Below are 20,754 nucleotides of genomic sequence, written 5' to 3'. Positions count from 1 at the left end.
AGTTGCATATGTAAAGCAATCCTGAAAATCCCAATAAACAATATTTGATAATCTAAATATATCTGGAGTGCCTGAGTGGCTCAGTGGGTTCAGTGTCCGACTTCAGCTCAGGTTATGATCTAATGGTTTGTGAGTTCGAGCCCCTCTTTGTGCTTTCTGCTGTCAGCGCAGGGGGCCTGCTTCAGATCCTGTCTCTCTCTCTCTCTCTCTCTCTCTCTCTCTCTCTCTCTCTGCCCCTCCCCAGTTCATGCTTTCAAAAATAAATAAAAATGTTAAAAAATTATAAATATATCTATAATATAGTTTTGAATCTCAGGTATGGAGTTTTCTTAGAGTAAGTTACATCAGTCTTTCAAATTATATGTCTTTATCTTTTTTAATGTTTATTTATTTTTGACAGAGACACAGAGCATGAGCAGGGGAGGGGCAGAGAGAGATGGAGACACAGAATCCCAAGCAGGCTCCAGGCTCCAAGCTGTCAGCACAGAGCCTGACGCGGGGCTCCAACTCAAGAACTGTGAGATCATGACCTGAGCCGAAGTCGGACACTTAACCGACTGAGCCACCCAGGTGCCCCTCAAATTATGTATCTTTAAATAACAGCTGTGTTCCTTTTTTATTTTCCTATCAACCTAATACCCCCCTTTGTTAGGTTTTGTTCCTTCCCCTTTAATAGCGACTCTATTTATCTGAATCCATCTATTTATTCTTCATTTTTCAAGTTTAAGCTAACAGATGGAGAGACAAGTTACTTCCAAACATCTGTGTGGAAACGCTTTACCTATAGCTCCTGCTGCGAGTAAAACTGATTTTAATTGTAAGGTAGTTGAAGATTTCTCTCACAGGCATTGTAAGTGAAAGTTTTCGGTGTGAGAACAAGTTCTCACCTAGGTTCTCACTGTCAGGCATACTCATGTTCCAAACAAATCATGCACACCACTAGAGCAGTGGTATAAACAGACCCTTGATGGTAAACAATGGTTTTGATATCACAGATGTTCTTAAGAGTCTGTTTAAGATTACTGGAAATGTTTGTGTGCCATTCTATTAATCATATAACTGCACATAAAATAATTAAGAATATTGATTGTGTTTGCATTCATTGAGTACAAAGAGCCCATTACCTAGAAAGACTCTAGAGAGACTAAAATGTGGCTATAAATTCTATAACACTATTTTCACTCACATAATAATGAGATTTTAGTAACATCTGTGTATTAGGTTAGCAGATTTTCCTGATAATACCCAAAAGTAAAGTTAGTGAGTACCCTATTACCCACAGCAATCATATGTGTACTACACCTGCTAATGTGTAGTCATTAGGTGACATTCCTAATGGGACAGTCATATTCTTTTCGTGGCTCCTTTTCCCATGCCCACCCCTGGAATGTTGGGACCCCCAATGCCACCAACCTCCCAGCTCCGTCCTCCCTGCAAGTCTCATCCTTGGCTGAGACTTCAACTATTACTTAAATATCAGTGGATCCTACGTCTATGTCTGTATTTCCAGCCTGTTCATCATCCCCTTTGACTCTAAGAACCATCCTTCCACCTTCCTTCTACATAATCTCTATATATTCAGGAACTAGCCTATACTCAGACAAACCTTAACTCCACATTTTATCCTATAAACTTATTTCTGTGTTCACTTTCAAGATTCAAAGCATTGCAATAAATTCAATAAATGGGGATTGGAGACCTCACTATCCCAAATGCCTCCATGTCCCTAATCACTCTCTGACATCATTTACAAATATCTGAAGTGTCTACTCTGAAATCGCTCCTAAATGTCTCACCTCCTTTCAGTTCTATCATGGATCGATTTCAATTCATCATTCTTCATATGGGTTTTGGTAAAATGTTTAAAACTGGTATCCTTCCCTCGAATCATTGCTATGACCAGAAACACCTTCTTTGCTCCATGGCCATGTGACAAATATTTATTGAGCATCGACTGTGTGTCAGGCTTTGGGGTGGGCATTTAGTAGAGGGTGCTCAGCAAATCAAAGACCCACTCCTCAGTGAACTTAAACTTTAGTTCAGGAGATAAGGCACCAACTAGGTAAACAAACAAATAGTCCACAGGGGATGTTTGGGTAAAAAAAAAAAAAAAAAAAAACTAGTGGGGAATGCTATGTGTATAGAGTGGTCATTGAGGAGGTGTCATTTCGATTTTTTAAAATTTTTTTAATGTTTATTTTTGAGCGAGAGAGACAGAGAGAGAGAGAGTGAGAGACAGAGCATGAGTGGGAGAGGGGCAGAGAGAGAGGGAGACACAGAATCCAAAGCTGTCAGCACAGAGCCTGACATGAGGCTCAAACTCATGAACCTGAGATCATGACCTGAGATGAATTTGGACGCTTAACCAACTGAGCCAACTAGGCACCCCCAGGAGGTGTTATTTAGAATAAGACCTCTAGGAAGGGAAGAAGCCAGTCACGAAGAGAGTCAAAGAGACAAACATAACAAAGGTCCAAGGCTGGAAGGAAGCCCATGGTAACTAGGGCAAGGTGGGAGAGGTAAATAGAGGTGAAATCACCCACAGCATCACAGGCCACGATCATAAGTCTGAATCTAATGTGAAGCATGATTGGAAGCCAGGTAGAAGTTTTCAGCAAAGGAGTCACATGATCTGGTTTACATTCTTTAAAAATCACCAGAATTGTTTCCCAGTCCCAATACAAGGGTCAATTCTGTGCATCAAAAAAGTTGTATGGCTCCTGATGAATGGAGTAACCACAGGTTCCAGCTTGCTCAAGTGAGTCCTGGTTTCTGCCTATTGTCCCAGTGTAATTATTAAGAGTTCCCTGCTTTCAACTCTCACAAGGGTGGTAGGGAGACCATAAATCGCACAGTCAACTTACTATAGGGAATAAAATAAAACAGTCCTTGGGTTGACATTCAAGGCCCTTCTGAACCTGGTCCCAATTCACCTCTCTTCCTTTCTCCTACATGGTGTTCTGGCCACTTCTGAAATGTAATGCTGCAAGTATCCTAAAAAGGCAAGTATCCTGCCTTTGATTATGTTCCTGCCTGTTGCTGCACATTCTGTGACCACTGACTAGTAGATAGATCCTTGAGGGCCAGACCTGAGAAGTCTTGCCAAAAACCAGGCAGAATGAATGGCTTCCTCCTCTGTGCTTTGTCAATATCTTTATTAAAGTATTTATCATACTGAGTAAATTATTTAAAGGTCCAATTTCCTGCAAGAATTGTAGGTACTCAATGGTAGGACAGCACCTTAAGTGGTTTTTTTTTGGGTCCTCACCACCCACTGCATACTGGTCCATTGTTGGTCCTTGGTATATGACTGCTGGATGAATTATTTAATATAAGTGTAACATAACATACATAGTAAAATGATAAGGTTGAGTAATGAGATTTTAAATTTTTTTTATCCAGTAAACTTAAAACATTACTGCCTTCACATCTACATTACTTTCATTCTCCAACTCCACCCCAATGTCTAATGTAGCCCCATTCATTAGGAAGTAACAATAAACTTTTAATGAACAACTACAAATAAAAACATCTTTATAGGGCAAGAAGAAGTCTAGTTTTAGAAAACTAACCAATTTCTAAATAATTGTGAAGGTTAAATAAAACAGAATTGGTATAACCACTGTAGAAAATGGTATGGGGTTTCCTCAAAAAATTAAAAATAGAAATATTATATGATTTAGTAGTTCCACTGTTGGATATTTACCCGGAGAAAATGAAAACTTAGCAAGAAAAGATATGTGTACCTCTATGGTTTTTTTCAAGTTTTTATCTAAATTCTAATATATATATATATATTAGCAATTTTACCATAACCATAAATAACCATAACCATAAATATAGCAATTTTACCATAACCATATGGTTATGGTAAAATTGCTTTCAGGTGTGGAATTTAGTGATTCATCACTTACATATAACCCCTATGTTTATTGCAGCATTATTTACAATAGCCAAGAAATGGAAGCAACCTAAGTGTACATCAATAGACAAACGTGTAAGGAAAATGTTATACACACACACACACACACACACAGAAAGAGAGAGAGAGAGGAGAGATAGAGAAATATTATACAGCCATAAAAAGGATGAGATGTCATCTGAGGTATGATACTACCCTAGAAGGTATATCCTAGGGCATTATACCACCCCCCAGGGTATTATATAAGTGAAATAAGTCAGACTGAGAAAGTAATTACCATCTGATTCCTCTCATCAATAGAGTCTTAAAAAAAAAAGAATAAACAAACAAAAAGCAGAATCAGACCCTTGACAACAAATTGATAGTTGCCAGAGGGGAGGGGGCCAGGAGACTAGGTAAAATGAGTGAAAAGGGAGGGAGATACTGGCCTCTGTTATGCATTAAGTCACAGAAATAAAAGACACAGCATAAGGAATAGAGTTGATAATATTGTAATAGCAATATAACAGGAGAGATGATGGCTATACTTATGGTGAGCACAGCATAACATATAGAGCTATGGAATCACCGAACTGTACATCTGAAACTAATGTAACATTGTGTGCCAACTATACTCAATTTATTTATTTATTTACTTATTTATTTATTTATTTATTTATTTTTTTAAGAAAGAAAGAGAGTAAGGGGAAGAAGGGCAGAGGGAGAGAAAGAAACAATCTCAAGCAGGCTCCATGCTCAGCCCGGTAGCCCAAGGCAGGGCTCGATCCCATGACCCGGGGATCATGACCCGAGCAGAAATCAAGAGTCAGACACTCAACCGACTGAGCCACCCTGACACCCCTATACTCAATTTTTTAAAAAATTATACTAAATTAAAAATAAACAATTAAAAAAACCAGAATGATGTATTACCAGAAGACAATTTCATACACTCACCAGTCTCAAGCAATCCTGAACACATCCTGCTCAGAAGAAGTTTTTGACGTAATTGCAGAACTTCAGTTTCCAAGGCTTCGACTTTTGATCTCCACGTTGACTCCTGCTCAGACACCACCTTCGCAAGGTGCTCTGTGTATTCTCTGCTGCTTTTGTCTGCTGGTTTTGAGCGGATAATGGCCACAGCCAGAGCCAGCTTTGAAGTTCTCAAATACCATGCTTGATCATCCATCCTGGCTTTTGTCCCTATGTGTTAGTAAGGAAAAAAGTTACAGAAATTCCTTTTAACTTTTGGAGTGCATTTGCTCAAAATTGATTTTGCAGAGTACCACTAATTAGTAAGTTTGTAATACAACTTGACACCAAGTAACAGAAAAAAAATTTCTCAGGAACTGAAAAGAGTACGAAAAATATGCAAAAGTAAAATGCACATACATGAATACTAAGTGTATTAAAATCCAAAACCACAGGTTCAGACAATCTGACAAATTCTTGGGGTGGAAAAAACACACATTAATTCATTTAGTGTTTTCTAACCAGAGGCACACTTCAGAATCTCTAAGGGAGGTTTTTAAATACATACATTTACATATATTTGGTCCTAGCTCCCCAAAATTCAGATCTACCAAAGCTGGGATAGGCACTGAGGCTCTTACATTTTGAAGGGTCTACTCTGTAATCAGAACCACTAAATTAAACCATTTATTTAAACGTAAGCCCTTCTGTTCCAACTCATTCTGCTAAGTCGCACAGTCCCTGCTTCCCGATTGAACCATTAACTAACTACTACATTGCTGCCTTTAACCAGGCCCCTCCAATGATACTGAGAACAATCTTTAAAATATTTGCATCGTTTAAATTGTGGCTCTGCTCTGATTCTGTGCCTCCAAAGATTTCCAACTGCCACCATGAGCGTACTTTTCCAAAGTAGTACTACATCACAGTCTAACTATAGGAATGTATCTGTGAGGACACACACTGCCTTCACTGGATGAATACAACAACCGATACCGAAGTATAAACCCCTTGTGGACCTCCACAAGGGGGAGCATGGCACATATAATGTGCTGCATAAAAATTTGTAATGAATAGCACAATGGTCCAGAAAATTTAGGGCTTTGGTTGCCACATCTATTCTACTAACAAGTTCAAATTCTTTACTCCACATCTCACACTTTATTTTCTTCCATTTCTCAAGCCTATCCTTCCACTGTGGTTAAATCATATTCATACAAACAGATGCACACAGTCTCAGCTCGTTCCCATTCACATCTCTGCTCTGGAATTTTCCCCAGTTGTGACACTATGACTCTCACAGCTGCCAACGTCCTGCTGTGCATCCTTCAAAAAACGATTCATATACCACCATATCAAATCCTTTCAGATTTATTACCACCCACAAAACTGTGTATCTATTTGATATTCTATAGTTTACACTGAAAATACACAATCTAAGAGGAAGCATCATGCTGTTTTATTATAATTAAGAGCAACACAGAAATGTATGTATGATATGCTCATAACAGAATAATTTATAATTGAAAACTGGGGCTAACAACCAAATAGTTAATAATGATACGACCATTCATATGAATACTATCTATCCAAATAGGGTTTTCAGAGATATTCTTTATTAGCATGAGAAAGTACTAATGATATGCTGACTGTAAAAACAGTGGGGGCATAAAATTATATATATGTAGTAGGATCCCAATTATATAAAAAATGGGAAATACAAAAAATGTAAATAGGATTTATCTCTACTATAGAGTGACTGATTTTTATTTTCTTGAAGATACTTCTCTGAATTTTCCTAATTTTCACCAATGAACATATGTCAGATTATAATTAGAAAAAAATTATGAAGAATAGATTTCCAAAAGAAGGTATACCTGCTATACTTTTAGCCTTTCATAGCTATATAATACACCCAGGACTAGATACTGTTAACATAGACAAACTAATTAGAATTATAGCTCCGTGTATTTTAGCTTTCACAGCAACCATTTCACTTGGCTGGTTCATCCCTCATCTGCTGGGTCAGCAATGGTGAACAGCACCTCTCAGTGCTTCAGGAAACACCTGTGTGCCGAGAGCACAGAGCATGGATGACCCTCCCCAAAGAAATAAGCCTACTGGGCACCTGGGTGGCTCAGTCGGTTAAGCCTCTGCCTCTTGGTTTTGGCTGAGGTCATGATCTCAAGGTTTGTGGGTTCGAGCCCAACATCAGGCTCTGCACTGATAGCATGGAGCCTGCTTGGGATTCTCTCTCTCTGCACCTCCCCTGCTCTCTCACATGCTCTCTCTCAAAATAAACATTAAAAAAAAAAAAAAGAAGTAAGTCTACTATCAGATGTAACAGTCCTGACAAAAAATAAAAATAACAATAATGAAAATAATAAGTAACTTAAAGTATTTTGGTTAGAAAAGGATCTGATATTTACTTGTGAATGGTGGGAATCCAGGCTAAAACCTGAAAAGAAAAAAAAAAAACCTGTTTATTAGCACAAGACAACAAAGTTCTCTGGATAGCAGAAAACACAGCAAACTCCCTGTTGTCTTGCAAAGATATTTAATTAATTGATTTAAGCGAGCAGATTAATTAAATGCTCTGATTTTTATGTCATCATGTGATTTGTTAATAGTCTTCAAACCATGCTGAATATCAGTCAACAACATAAAAGGATCAAATTATAAAGTCCTTCTGGATTAAAACTATCCCAGGGTCACTTGTCTGAACATTAATTAGAATTGTACCACAAGTGAAGAGAAACAATTGCTAATAGATATGTTGGTACAGCCTTCTATCATATAAATTACACTAAAAAAACACAAAATTACAACCTACAGCTGGACGGAACCTAGACAGAAGCTTTTTAAACTGCTTCCTCGTATTTTGGAGTGTGTGTGTGTGTTTATAAACATGTGTTGTTTTTATCTAAGAAGAGCATTCCTATTCTCAGAGTGCCATTTGCAAGGTAAAGATAATTCTATTTCCCCTGAAAATTCATGGGAAAAAAAGATGAGCTTCCCAAACACATTCTATACTTAATTGAAGAAAGATCAGTAGTAACTTTCAGAAAGTCTTTTTAAAATTCAATTTATGCTCAAATAATTATCGTAAATAATTAAAACGAACATTTAATGTTCCCCAAGAAGGTATTTAGTGTCTCTGAATTCTTAACAGCACAAAACACAAAATTTTAACAGTGTTTTTAGAATAGAACATTAGTTCAAAATGAGCTTTCTTTTTCTTTACAATTGGGAACAGACCTTACCATGGCAAGGTCCCCCATAGGGCTACAGAAAAATCTAGTCACATTCCCTAGTACCCCTGTATTCTCCTTCTGGCAATGCATGCAGAAATGGCTACTCTGTAAACAGTACTCTGGCAATGTTTACCTGCCCTATTTCTCCTGCCCTCATTTTCCGCTACCAAACTTTGCATCAACTAACCAATTCTCTGAACTGTCAAACTGTTTTGAATTAGAATTCTGGATTCTTTTTTTAAAGATTTTATATTTTTAAGATTTTATTTATAATCCTGAATTCTAAAGTTTGTTCATCCCTAAGATCACTGATGAAAATTCCATAAACTAAAGAGCCCCAGATAATTTCTATATAAGAAGTGAAATTTTAAATTTAGGTAACCAATCAGAATATTTCCCTAATGTGTATCAAACACCTTCAAAATATGTATCCCCCTTTAGGCCAGCAATACAAATTCTAAGATTTTATCTTAAAAAAATGACCAGGACTACATACAAAACTTTGTGCCCATAGATGATCCTATAGGATTATTTATAACTACCAAAACAAAACAGAACCTGTCACCAGCTTGAACACTTAACAATAAAGTGACATAATGCATTAAATTGTGACATAATGTACAATTGAACTGAAAATGTTTTTTAAAACATTTAAAACTATGGGAAAATATTTCCTACATGTTGTTAACTGCAGAGTAAACATAAAACAGTAAGTGAAGTAAAACTGGAAACTGGGGGAGAAATCCATAGACTGAGATTGATATACTGATAGATGTAGAGATAGGAAGCAGGAGGGGAGGAGGAGGGAAAGAAAACAGGTAAAGAGAAAAGGAAGAGGGAGGAAGATAGATTAGGGTTATTCACCAAAACAAACAAAACACTGACTGTGAATTGAGTAAGTCTGATTTCATTTTCTTGTTTATACTTTTCTACAGTTTCCAAGTTTTCCACAATAAATATTTATAAAACATGTTATATACAACAGAAAAATGTCTACTCATACAAATATATTTCCTATCCTATATTTTTCAAATTACATGTTATATGAAAAATGAAGACGTGTTTTAAATGAAGCCTCAAGTCTACAAGCTGTCATTTTATGGTTGTGATGAGAGGCTCTGGCCTGTAGAGCTCACCTCAATTCTGAGACATCTTCAACTGTAAAATACACCACCAGTTCAACTACAGCTTGAGAGAAGGGGAGTGGGATAAGAATGAAATCACAGCACACTAAACCTACTCAGAAATTTTAAACTAGGAGAGTACCTTCAGAATTGAGGAAACACAGTCAATGGAATGAACATTCTGTTCCATAAATTCTCAAATTTCCATCCCTCATCAGCTTTCCCCAAATTCCACCAAGCCTGTGGACTTCAGACCTTTCCATGTCCACAAGTAGATACATGCCCCTTCATTCAGATGTGTTTGGTGTTACTCCCACTAATCCAAAGGACACCGTGGATTTTGGAGGTGGGGCAGAAAAACTTTATTCAATATGACTAACCAGCAGGCTACTAGCCATTTTACTCCCAATGCCATGAACACAGACTGGCTACTAAATACCTGAATGAGTACATGAGTCAGTGAGTGAATTAATGAATGAATATATCAGTATAGGTCAGGCAGTCACAAAAGGCTGCTTGACCAGCTCTTAACCCTGGCTCTCATAAGAAAGTCTTTGTTAATCACATACTAGGGAGCATGGCACTAGAGGGAGAATGGATTAGGAGCATAATTTCTAGTTAACCTGAAGGGTCACATCAGTTTCTCTTGACTCTGTGACACATCCTTTCCTGACTACTTCCAGTGAATCTACTCCCTCTAAACTTACACATTTCTACAGTATACCCTTAAACTTTCACCAAAATAATCCTTGAGTAAAGAAAATACAAGAGGGGCACCTGGGTGGTTCAGTCGTTTAACTGTTCAACTTCAGCTTGGATCACGATCTCCTAGTTCTTGAGTTGGAGCCCCATGTCAAGCTCTGCTTTGACAGTGCAGAGGCTACTGGGGATATTCATTCTCTCTCTCTCTCTCTCTCTCTCTCTCTCTCTCTCTCCCCCCCCCCGTCTCTCTGTGCCCCTCCCCCACTAGTGCATGCGTGGACTCTCTCTCTCTCTCTCTCTCTCTCTCTCTCTCTCTCTTTCAAAATAAATAAATAAAAACATTTGGGGCGCCTGGGTGGGTCAGTAGGTTAAGTGCCCAACTCTTGACTTCAGCTCAGGTCATGATCTCACAGTTCATGAGTTCGAGCCCCATATCGGGCTGTGCACTGTCAGGGCAGAGCCTGCTTGGGATTTATCTCTCTCCCTCTCTCTCTCTGCCCCTCTCCCACATGATTGCGTGCTCTCTCTCTCTCTCTCTCTCTCTCAAAATGAATAAACTTAAAAAAATTATATAAAAAAAGAAAATACAAGAAAGCTAAAATCTAGTTCATACACAGGTTTATATAAGAGGGTAAGCTATAAGGGAAAAAAGCCAGATTTAATGTCATGTGAACCCTATAATAAATACTTGCCTTCCTCATAAATCAAGAAATGGAAGAACATTCCCTAAATCACTGAGATGAATATGATAGGACAAAGTGAGTACAGGAGGAAGTTCCTATGTACTATGATGATGGAATATGCAATTATCAAATATCAGTCCGGGACAGGGCAGAGTTATGGCAATGCCAGAACAGTGAGATATCACAAGATTTTCTGGATAATTAATTTCAGTAAAGTTTGGACAAGGTCTGACATCTGATTTTTGGATTAGATCCAGCTGAAAATTCTCTAATTATTGTTATAGTTTCAGCACACACTTACTGTGAAGTGCTCAGCAGATTAACATCACGTGAAATTTTACATAAAAGAATCAGGAGTTACTCAAGATTTCAAATCTCTCCACTTTATTAAGGGGGCCTTTAAAACCCTTCCCAGCAAAGAGAATCTGTTGAGGACAAGAGGCAAGTAAAGATAAAAGGATCCTTGCATTTTCCTCTTGCTGAAAAAGTTAACTAATCCTAGATTTTAATTGTCTCCAGAGTCTCTTCACACTTTCTTTTTATGCAAATCCCACCCTCCCTTTTGACGCCTCAATGATTTTTTTTTTTTTTTTTTGTCACAGACAAGATTTTCTCTGGATTCCAGAAAGAGATGTTGCAGAATTTCATGTGGGAAAAATGCATCACACACATTTTATAAGGCAGCAAAAAGTACACTGATTCAGAAATGCAAAGTCATGTATATATAGCACAATCCTCAACCATCTTCCACTGCATAAATTCCCAGAAGGGAAAAAGACCTGATATCTACTATTAACACATGTTTTAAAATATAATTCAGAAGGACTGCAGGTGTTTCCTAGTTACACTGGTATTTCACACACGGATATGGACATAATCCTCATCACAAAAACAAACCTCTTGTTCTCACTAGGTATATTAAAAAATCTGATAATCTACAGAACTCAAACCCATAAACTCCACAAATTTGGAATCTGTATGTGGCTATACTCTGGAAATGGAAAAAGTTATGTGTCAGAAAATGAGGAAGAGTCTAGGATGAAACCAGAAGCCAAAGAAAGAGCCAGAGGACGCAACTGAGAAAGGTCAGCCAATACCAGGGGAGAGGAACAGCTGGTTGCTGGAGACCCATGGAGCCAGGGCCTGAGCTGCAGGGAAAACAGAAGACTAAGGAAGGAGGCGGTGAGGCAGAGTCTCCTGGAAGAAGTAAACAGCCCTATCCAAAAAAGTCCCATTTTGGAAATCAGATTTGTTTTCTAACTGCTATAACATAGTATCTTCTATACTTCCCATCTGTGCATACTTAATACGTGAAGCCAAGAAAGTGCGAGAAACTCCGCAGAACTTTCCTTAAGGCTGAAAAAGTGCCTCAATTCTCATCTCTCTCCCTCACTGAAATCTCACCAAGGTGACCACCACGAATTTCAGATAACTGACAATGCTTCATGCTCCTCACAGGCTTCATTTTACAAATAAATCTAATACTTCTGCTACATTCTACTTAGATTTACATTTAATAAGGGTGCCCAGGTGGCTCAGTTGGTTAAGCATCTGACATTGGCTCAAGTATGATCTCACAGTCCATAAGTTCAAGTCCTGCACTGGGCTGTGTGCTGACAGCTCAGAGCCTGGAGCCTGCCTCATATTCTATGTCTCCCTCTCTCTCTGCCCGTCCCCTGCTTGTGCTCTGTCCCTTTCTCTCTCTCAAAAATAAATAAACATTAGAAAGTAATAGAATTCTACTTTTATTAGCCTAAAATAACCTACTAAAAGAGAGGGAAGGCTTCACAAATACTGAGCACATTGATTCTCGACATCCTCTCACACATGATGTCCTCTGAATTTTTGTCGCTTTAAACTCAGCCCCTCAACATGCTCCAGACAATAAACACACAAAGCCTTTGTTGCAGGCAAGCCATCACTAAAGACTGGTCTTTCAGGCTTTCATCTACAACTGTTTCATCAACATCCCACCTGCTCCAGCCCAGACTCTCAACCTAGTCCTATGGCATTGTAGACTCTGAAATCAGACACAACACAGAATGTGCATCCTGTATCAATACAATGCTCTTCTCTACCAAGAACCTGTCAGTTCACTGGATTCATGTTGCCTCACTTAGTACCACTACAACAACTTCTAACCAACTGAGGAATATCAGAAGAAACTGCAGGCCATTCCAGAAGAACAGCACAACAAAAAACAGCATAAGGCACTTGTCCCTGGCACCAGGTAATGGCATCTGGAGCAGGAATGGGCCCCCAGCTTTCCTTCCACCATTGTAACCAATACCTATCTCCACTCATGTAACAGGAACCATTCAAGGTCAGAAGCATCAGCAGTCCTGTGGCCTAACTTTTGTCTAATTTTCCCAGGTAGCTATATCAAACTTCCCAAACTCCGTTTCTCCTACCCATCAGAACTTGCTGTCCTCCTTAAAATTTAGATCTGACCAACCCGAGATTACCAACCCAAATTCATGATAGCCAAGAAACGGCCTCATAATGACACCATGGCCAGGCTTGAACTTTGGTGTCCATGGAAAATATAGGCAGAACACCACTGCATGAGTGTCTATTTTTTCTTTTTTAAGTAATGCCATTTGTATTAAGAATTTCTAGGGGCACCTGAGTGGCTCATTGGTTAAGTGTCCAACTTCGGCTTACTTGCAAGCGCCCAACTTGGAGTTCATGGGTTCGAGCCTTGCGTTGGGCTCTGTGCTGACAGCTCGGAGCCTGGAGCCTGCTTTCGATTCTGTGCCTCCCTCTTTCTCTGTCCCTCCCCCGCTTGTGCTCTGTCTCTCTCTCTCAAAAATAAATAAAGATTTAAAAAAAAATTAAAAAAAGAATTTCTAGAACCTTTTTAACATGCTATTTTTTAACCACAAAAGAGGTCTTTCATTGAAAATAATATCAATATATTTCATCTTATAAATGGGATACTCATTTGGTTACTAGCCTTAGCTGTATCAGTAACCAGCCTTAGCTATATCAGTGTTCAGTTTTACTCCAGGGTAATCAATTAAAGTTCTTTGTTTAAGCCATAGGAATTTCTCAAAGTAGCTCATGCTATAAAAGAAATTCAGATCTTTAACTCGTCAGACTTTCTATGCCTAAATCTATTTGTCCTTTCAATTACTACAAGAAAATAGAGTTGAATTTTATCCCCTTACCAATTTTACTGAAATATAGAAAATAAAGAATATTCACTAACTTACATATATATTTGGCAATTTATCTCAAAAGAAAACTTCTACCTAGATGCTCTAAGTTATTTGATCTGTGTCTGAAGGGCTAAAGTACAAATATGTAGGCTAAGGTAATTAACTTTTTTCAGACAAGGATGGATTGAAAATACAAATAGCAAACGTAAGAAATATGGACTGCCTCTATATCAGACAAAAGAAACTTCATGACAAGAAAATATTACCAGAGATTAGAGAAATATTTCCTATGATTTTAAAAAGGTCAATTAATCAGGAAGATGAACAATCCTAAATGTGTATGCACATAATGACAATAATAGAACTTCCAAATACATGAAGAAGAACTGAAAGAATGTGAGGGACAGTGACAAATGCACAATCATATGTGAAAATTTCAACACACTTCTTTCAGCAATTGATAGAACAACTAAATCCTGAAGAGTAATGATGATGATATAAAAGATTTGAAAAATACTACCAACCATCCTGAACCAATTGATGCTTATAAAAGTTCACATGGGATATTCAACAAAGCAGATCATATGCTGAGACAAAGCAATTCTCATTAAATTTCAAAAGATTGAAATCTTAGAAAACATGTTCTCTAAGACAAGAAAAACAATTATAAATGTCTAGAAAAATCTCTCAAATATTTGGAAAACAAACCACACATTTCTAAATAAAATAAGGGACAAAGAAAAAATTATAAACAGAATTAGAGTATATTTAAAACTGAAGAATAATGAAAACACAACTTATTAAACTTTAAGAAAGGAAACTAAAACAGCTTGTAAAAAAATAATAGCTTCAAGTATCTATTTTATAAAAGAAGAAAGGTTTAAATTCAATGACCTACATTTCTATGTTAGAAAATTAGAAAAATAATAACAAAAAAACCCAGAGGAAGTGAAAGGAAGGATGTCATAAAGATATAACCAGAATGCAATTAAGTAGGAAATTGCAATCAAGAAAATTAGCAGGCAAAGTTAATTTTTAAAAAAGATTAATAAAATTAATAAATGTCTAGTGGCGCCTGGGTGGCTCAGTTGGTTAGGCGTCCGACTTCGGCTCAGGTCACGATCTCACGGTCCATGAGTTCGAGCCCGGCGTCAGGCTCTGTGCTGACTGCTCAGAGCCTGGAGCCTGTTTCAGATTCTGTGCCTCCCTCTCTCTGACCCTCCCCCATTCATGCTCTGTCTCTCTCTGTCTCAAAAATAAATAAACGTTAAAAAAATTTAAAAAAAATTAATAAATGTCTAGGACTTATCAAGAAAAAAAGAGAAATAGCACCATCATACCAAGATCAGGAATAACAGAAAGAATTTCCTGTATATCCTCTAGCGATTAAAAAATTAATGCAAAATTACCAAAAATAATAAAACACTTAGCAATAAACTTAACCAAAGAGATGAAAAGCCTCTAACACTGATGAAAGAAATTAAAGATGATACAAACAAATAGACATTCCATGCTCATGGATTGGAAGAACAAATAATTTTAAAATGTCAATACTATCCAAAGCAATCTACAGATTTAATGCAATCTCTATTAAAATACCAACAGCATTTTTTACAAAACTAGGACAAACAGTCTGAAAATTTGTATGGAACTACAAAAGACCCCAAATAGCCAAAGCAATCTTGAAAAAGAAAAGCGAAGCTGGAGGCATCACAATTCCAGGCTTCAAGTTTATTACAAAGCTATAGTATTCAAAACAGTATGGCATTAGCACAAAAATAGACACATAGGTCACTGGAAAAGGATAGAAAGCCCAGAAACAAACCCATAATTAGATGGTCAATTAATCTTTGACAAAGGAGGCAGGCATATGCAATGGGAAAAAGTCTCCTCAATAATTGCTTTTGGGAAACTGGACAGCTACATCTACATACAATAGAATGAAACTGGACTACTTTCTTACACCATACAAAAATAAATTCAAAATGGTGATACACCTAACTGTGACATGTGCAACATAAAAATCCTAGAACAGAGCACAGGCAATAATTTCTCAGAGATTGGCCATAACAGCATCTTTCTAGGTATGTCTTCTGGGGCAAGGGAAACAAACGCAAAATAAATTACTGGCACTACATCAAAATAAAAAGCTTCTGCAAAGCAAATGAAACATAAAAAAAACTAAAAGACGACCTACTGAATGCGGGAAGATATCTGCAAATGACGTATCTAATAAAGGATTTGTATCTAAAATATATTAAAAAATGTGTACAACTGAAAACCCCCAAAACAAATAATCCAATTTAAAAATGGGCAAAAGATGTGAACAGACATTTCTCCAAAGGAAATACATGGCCAACAGACACATGAAAAGATTCTTAACATTTTCCATCATCAAGGAAATGCAAATCAAAACCAAAATGAGATATCACCTCAGACCTATCAGAATGCCTAAAATCAAAAACACAAGAAACAAGTGTTGGCCAGGATGTGGAGAAAAAGGAACCCTCATATACTGTTGGTGGTAATACAAACTGGTGCAGCCATGGTAGAAAGCAGTATGGTAGTTCCTCAAAACATTAAAAATAAAATTACCCTACTGGGTCTTTACTCAAAGAATATGAAAACAGTAATTCAAAAGGATATGTGCAACCTTATGTTTATTGTAGCATTCTTCACAATAGACAAATTATGGAAGCAGCCCAAGTGTCCATTGACAGATCAATGGATAAAGAAGATGTGGTATGTGTATATACATATATATATATATATGTGTGTGTGTGTGTGTGTGTGTGTATTTATATATATATGTGTGTGTGTGTGTGTATATATATGTGTGTGTGTGTATGTGTATATATGTGTGTGTGTGTGTGTGTATTTATATATATGTGTGTGTGTGTGTGTATATATATATATGTGTGTGTGTGTGTATGTGTATATATATATATGTGTGTGTGTGTGTGTGTGTGTGTGTGTGTGTGTGTACAAAAAGGAACGAAATCTTGTGATTTGCAACAACATGGATGGATGTAGAGAATACAATGCTAAGTGAAATAAGCCAGTCAGAGAAAGACAAACACCATACGATTTCACTGATATGTGGAATTGAAGAATCAAAACAAACTAACGAAGGAAAAAGAGAGAGAGAAAGAGAGAGAAACCAAAAAAACAGATTCTTAAACACAGAGAATAAATAGTTCCCAGAATGGAGGTGAGGCGGGCAAATAGGTGAAGTGGATTAACAGTACACTTATCCTGATGAGCACTGAGTAATACATGGAATTGTTGAACCCCTATATTGTACACCTGAAAGGAATAGAACACATATGTTAAGTACATTGGAATTAAAAATTTTTTTTTTCAAATGTTTATTTATTTTTGAGAGAAAGAGCGTGAGTGGGGAAGGGGCAGAGAGAGAACCCCGAGCAGGCTCTGTGCTGTCAGTGCAGAGCCCAATGCAGTAGGGCTCAATCCCACAACTGTGAGATCATGACCTGAGCCCAAATCAAGAGTCAGGTGCTTACCTGACTGAGCCACCCTGTGGAACCTCAGAATTAAATTTTTTTAAAAACTCATGCAAAATTATGAGCAATCTATGTTAATAAATTAGAGAATTTACAGTGAAATATACTGACCAACACTGACAAAAGAAGACAAAGAATTCTCAGTAGCCCTCTGTTAAAGAAATTGAACATTTATTAAAAATCTCACCATACTCAGAGTGCCTGGGAGGTTGGGTAAGCATGATCTCATGGTTTGAGTTCCTGCATTGGGCTCTGCACACTGGCCTGCAGGGAGCCTGCCTGAGATTCTCCCTCTCTCCCTCTCTCTCCCCCTCCCCCACTCGCGCTCACTCTCTCTCAAAATCAATAAGCTTAAAAAATTAATTAAAAAATGCTAAAAAATAACATTTTAAGAATACAGTATATAATACATATACAAAATATGTGTTAATCGACTATATTATCAGTAAGGCTTCTAGTCAATAGTAGGCTATTTGCAATTAAGTTTTGGGAGAGTCAAAAGTTATACTCAAATTTTCAACTGTGTAGCAAGATCAGGGCCCCCATTTCCCACATTGTTCAAGGGTCAACCATATACACATATTAGAACTGTTTAAAAGGTCCCAAAAGGGGGCGCCTGGGTGGCTCGGTCGGTTAAACGTCCGACTTTGGCTCAGGTCATGATCTCACGGTCTGTGAGTTCGAGCCCTGCGTCGGGCTCTGTGCTGACAGCTCAGAGCCTGGAGCCTGTTTCACATTCTGTGTCTCCCTCTCTCTCTGCCCGTCTCCTGTTCATTCTCTGTCTCAAAAATAAATAAACGTTAAAAAAAATTTTTTTAAATAAAAAAATAAAAATAAAAAATAAAAAAGGGTCCCAAAAGCTCTTTAAAGATAAACAAGGCTAGAATTAGGCTGCCATTCATAAAATTCTTATCAGAATCTGAACACTAAAGGATACGATGTGTTTTGGCAAAAAGCTTTTATGTCACTTAAGGCATAAGCCAAAGTCCACTTCTTCCAGAAAGCCTTCCCTAACCACTTCAGCCCATAGTAATTCTCCCTTTTTCCAACAACTGGGGTACCTGTCAACCGAACCACTCACACTGGCACTTAATCAATAACCATCTGCTTTTGTCTTTTCTTTCTGGTAGGATTAAGTTCCTTGTAACTCAGGGCCTATGTCGCCTTCCCCTTTTTCTTTTTTTTTTTAATTTTTTTTTTTAACGTTTATTTATTTTTGAGCCAGAGAGAGACACAGCATGAACGGGGGAGGGGCAGGGAGAGAGGGAGACACAGAATCAGAAGCAGGCTCCAGGCTCTGAGCCATCAGCCCAGAGCCCGACGCGGGGCTCGAACTCACGGACTGTGAGATCGTGACCTGAGCTGAAGTCGGACGCTTAACCGACTGAGCCACCCAGGCGCCCCCGCCTTCCCCTTTTTCACTCCTCCACCCACACCCCCAAGAGGGTCTGAATAAGTAGGTATATTCTCAGTTGGATTGGGTCGCAGAGCCAAGGCCCAGACTTCAGAATGAAGGGACTGCAAGCTGAACCCAGCTCTGTCCTTTGCCAACTGAATGACAAAGTAATTTCTGCATCTCACGTTATCCATAAAATGGAAAATATATTAGTAATATTCTCATATGACTGTTCTGCAGACTCAAGTAAAACATGATTGTAAAGCATATGAGATAGTACCTGGCATATGGTAAGCACTCAAGGATTGTTATTTTTATCACTACTAGGACAGTTACTACCATTACAGCTATGCCATTATGCTACTATTTATTAGGACGGGAGAAATGAGTCTTGGAACCACATGATTCCTAATTTTGTGCTCTCCTACCCAATTTTATTAGTTTAACCATTACATTGATCAACGTCTCCTTGACATCCAATTAGTAAGCTGGAATCCAAATGCAGTTCTGGTATAACTAGAAAAACAATTAGTCAATTCTGTGCCCAAACTGTTCACTTCCCTAGACAAGGGTAATTGTTTACTTAACAAAAGCTTTTATCATAATTGTTGTTATTAATTAAAAGTTTACATTGGCCTTGTACCTGTGATGTCTCCAGTGGAATTATTTTTGTTTCATTCCCATATTTTGTAAAATCATAAAGACATTTTCATACATCTACCACAAATACAGATTCTTCTAAAACATATTCCCTTTCCCATTTAAAACATGAGACATAAATAAACAATGCATTCATGTGGACATTATTTTCCCATGCCAAGTGTATTTGCAATGCTTTGGTATTTAGCAATGACAGATTTATAGCATTCTGCTGAAAGCTCCTTTGTGATTCAAATACACTTTAGAGCAAATTAAAAATAAGTTCAAATAAGGAGCTGCGGAATTTTTCAGGCATTCTTACCAAACATGATTCTGCAGATTTCAAATCAGAAGAGTTGGACCCAGCACTAGCTGCTGACAGCATTATTTGATCTCAGTAGACGTGCAAACGCTTAACAACAAGAAAGCATGTCAATAATTCATAGATCTAGAGACAACTCTCCTGGGTAAGGAAAGAGTATCTTTTTTTTTCCCCTACGTTCCAAGACACGACTCTGCTGTGTGAGAGGAAATTCTTCCCTATTCAGCCTGCCAGTAGACGCATCACCTGTTACAATCAGATGTTTTGCTGACTTCAATTGTTTAGTCCATTAAGACCAGGCAACCAGTTAGCTCAATGTACAAGTCACTAAACCACAGACGACAACAATCAGTCTGGAAATTCAGCACTCCTTGCAACCCCAGGAATCTTAACCCCACAATCTACTTCAAATAGATGAATAAGGTTTTACTAACCCAACCTTGAGATCCATGTCTAGGCAGGTAGCATGGTTCCTAGACTCTGTTCACACTGGGAGGCAAGCTGAGATCCCAGCACCTCTCTGGCCCTACTTAGTCTCCTATCTGTACGGCCTAAATACATCTGCACTTCTGTCTTACCCTCCATCCATGAACTCAAAACAAAACAAAACAAAACAAACAAAAACATATTAATGCAGAAACAGCCAACTAGGTAGGGCTGTGTACTATGAGACAAAAGTTGTGGTTGTAAGATACACTATGGATCAGAAATCAGGATGGCGAATAGCTATAGTGAGCACATTAACAGGAAATTCAGTGAGCAATTGCTATTTTAAAATAAAAATTTATATTCATTTACCCACCAAACTATAACCCTGAGTCATTAGAAACTGAAGACAGTGATAATTTTTTTTTTCATTTTCAGTAACATTTCTTAATTTGAAAATTCTATTTTACTCCAGGAGTCTAGCTCAGATAACTGTTCTGTCAGAAAATACCCTTGTAGCACAAGGAAATTGACTGACCAATTAATTTATGAAATTGAAACATTAAAATAACAATTAAGGGGTGCCTGTGGCTTACTCAGTTGAGTGTCCAACTCTTGATTTCGGTTCAGGTCATGATCCCAGGATCGTG

The 20,754-nt window shown here is 37.7% G+C and overlaps 1 protein-coding gene across 1 annotated transcript in view; it reads right to left on the bottom strand.

Moving 5' to 3' along the window:
- MEI4 (meiotic double-stranded break formation protein 4) overlaps positions 1-20,754 on the bottom strand; it is a 210,589-nt gene that overhangs the window by 176,760 nt on the left and 13,075 nt on the right. Inside the window, exon 2 of the mRNA XM_042986699.1 lies at positions 4,859-5,104. Within this exon, the coding sequence (XP_042842633.1) occupies positions 4,859-5,090 (232 nt within the window). The 5' untranslated portion in view covers positions 5,091-5,104. The remainder of the gene's footprint in view (positions 1-4,858; positions 5,105-20,754) is intronic.

This window comes from Panthera tigris, chromosome B2, assembly GCF_018350195.1.
Source record: "Panthera tigris isolate Pti1 chromosome B2, P.tigris_Pti1_mat1.1, whole genome shotgun sequence".
NCBI classification, from domain to species: domain Eukaryota; kingdom Metazoa; phylum Chordata; class Mammalia; order Carnivora; family Felidae; genus Panthera; species Panthera tigris.
This window is presented reverse-complemented; position numbering and strand designations above follow the sequence as displayed.